This window comes from Oxyura jamaicensis, unplaced genomic scaffold (genome assembly GCF_011077185.1).
Source record: "Oxyura jamaicensis isolate SHBP4307 breed ruddy duck unplaced genomic scaffold, BPBGC_Ojam_1.0 oxyUn_random_OJ65252, whole genome shotgun sequence".
NCBI lineage: Eukaryota > Metazoa > Chordata > Aves > Anseriformes > Anatidae > Oxyura > Oxyura jamaicensis.
The window spans coordinates 1-1,161 of NW_023307815.1; the positions used below are offsets into that span (position 1 = coordinate 1).

Sequence of the window (1,161 nt, forward strand, 5' to 3'; positions counted from 1 at the left end):
GAGCCACAATATCCTGGGAAAAAAGGAGCCACAACATCCTGGGAAAAAAGAGCCACAACGTCTGGGGAAAGAGAGCAACCAAGTCCTGGAAAAAAAAGGGAGCCACAAAGTCCTGGAAAAGGAGAGCCACAATGTCCTGGAAGAAGAGAGCTCCCACGTCCTGGGAAGGAGAGCAACAAAGTCCTGGAAAAAAAGAGAGTCACAATGTCCTGGAAAAAAAGGAGAGCCACAAAGTCCTGGATAAAGGGAGCCACAACGTCCTGGATAAAGGGAGCCACAACGTCCTGGAAAATAGGAGAGCCACAGAATCCTGGAAAAAAGGGAGCCACGAAGTCCTGGAAAAGGAGAGCAATAAAGGCCTGGGAAAGGGAGCGCCCATGTCCTGGGAAGGAGAGCAAAGTCCTGGAAAAAGGAGCCACAAAGTCCTGGAAAAGAGAGCCACAAAGTCCTGGAAAAGGAGAGCCTCCAGTGCCTCCACGTCCTGGAAAGGAGAGCAACAAAGCCCTGGGAAATGAAGGGTGGTGGGAGAAGCCGTTATCGGTGTGGGACGACGTCCCGGTAGCGGTCAGGCGGCCCCGTGTGTGCAGCTGGATCCCTTCTGGCACCAAGGAACAAAAGCCAGGAAGGGGACTCGTTTTCCGGGGCCGGGGAAGCGTCCCAGGTCCCTCCGGATAACGGCAACGTCGTCCCGCCAGGGGGGGCGAAAGGCGAGCTGGCACCCGAAGAATGCTCACAAAAACAAAGCCTCTACTTGCCTTGTAGGAGACCTTCACCACAGAAGGAGCCCACTTGTCAAACTCGTACGCCCAATTCGACAGGGTTCTGGGGGGAAAAAAAAAAAAGGAAAAAGGGTAAAAACCCGGAAAACCGAGGGAAAAATCACAGGGCAGGCCTGGGAGCAGGGTTCTGGGCCCGGCAGGCTGGGACGGGCGCTTACGAGAGAGGTACTATGATGAGGAAGGGGCCGTTGATCCGCTTGTGCTCCATGAGGTATGTGATTAAAGCGATGGTCTGGATCGTTTTGCCCAGGCCCATCTCGTCCGCCAGGATGCCGTTCAGGTTGTTGTTGTACAAGGACACCAGCCACTCCAAGCCCTTGATCTGCGGGGAAAAGGAGAGAGAAGGGGTGAAAAAAAAACCCCGGCGCCACGCGGCAGGGAC

At 55.0% G+C, this 1,161-nt stretch overlaps 1 protein-coding gene across 1 annotated transcript; it reads right to left on the reverse strand.

Moving 5' to 3' along the window:
• Positions 1-565: 565 nt before the first annotated feature.
• LOC118159020 (transcription activator BRG1-like) lies at positions 566-1,110 on the reverse strand. The gene is made up of 3 exons (XM_035313667.1): positions 938-1,110; positions 735-822; positions 566-700 (listed from the first exon to the last, which is right to left on the reverse strand). Exons 1-3 carry the CDS (start codon positions 1,033-1,035, stop codon positions 566-568), a joined length of 321 nt encoding a protein of 106 aa, XP_035169558.1. The 5' UTR covers positions 1,036-1,110.
• Between the last annotated feature and the right edge of the window lie 51 nt (positions 1,111-1,161).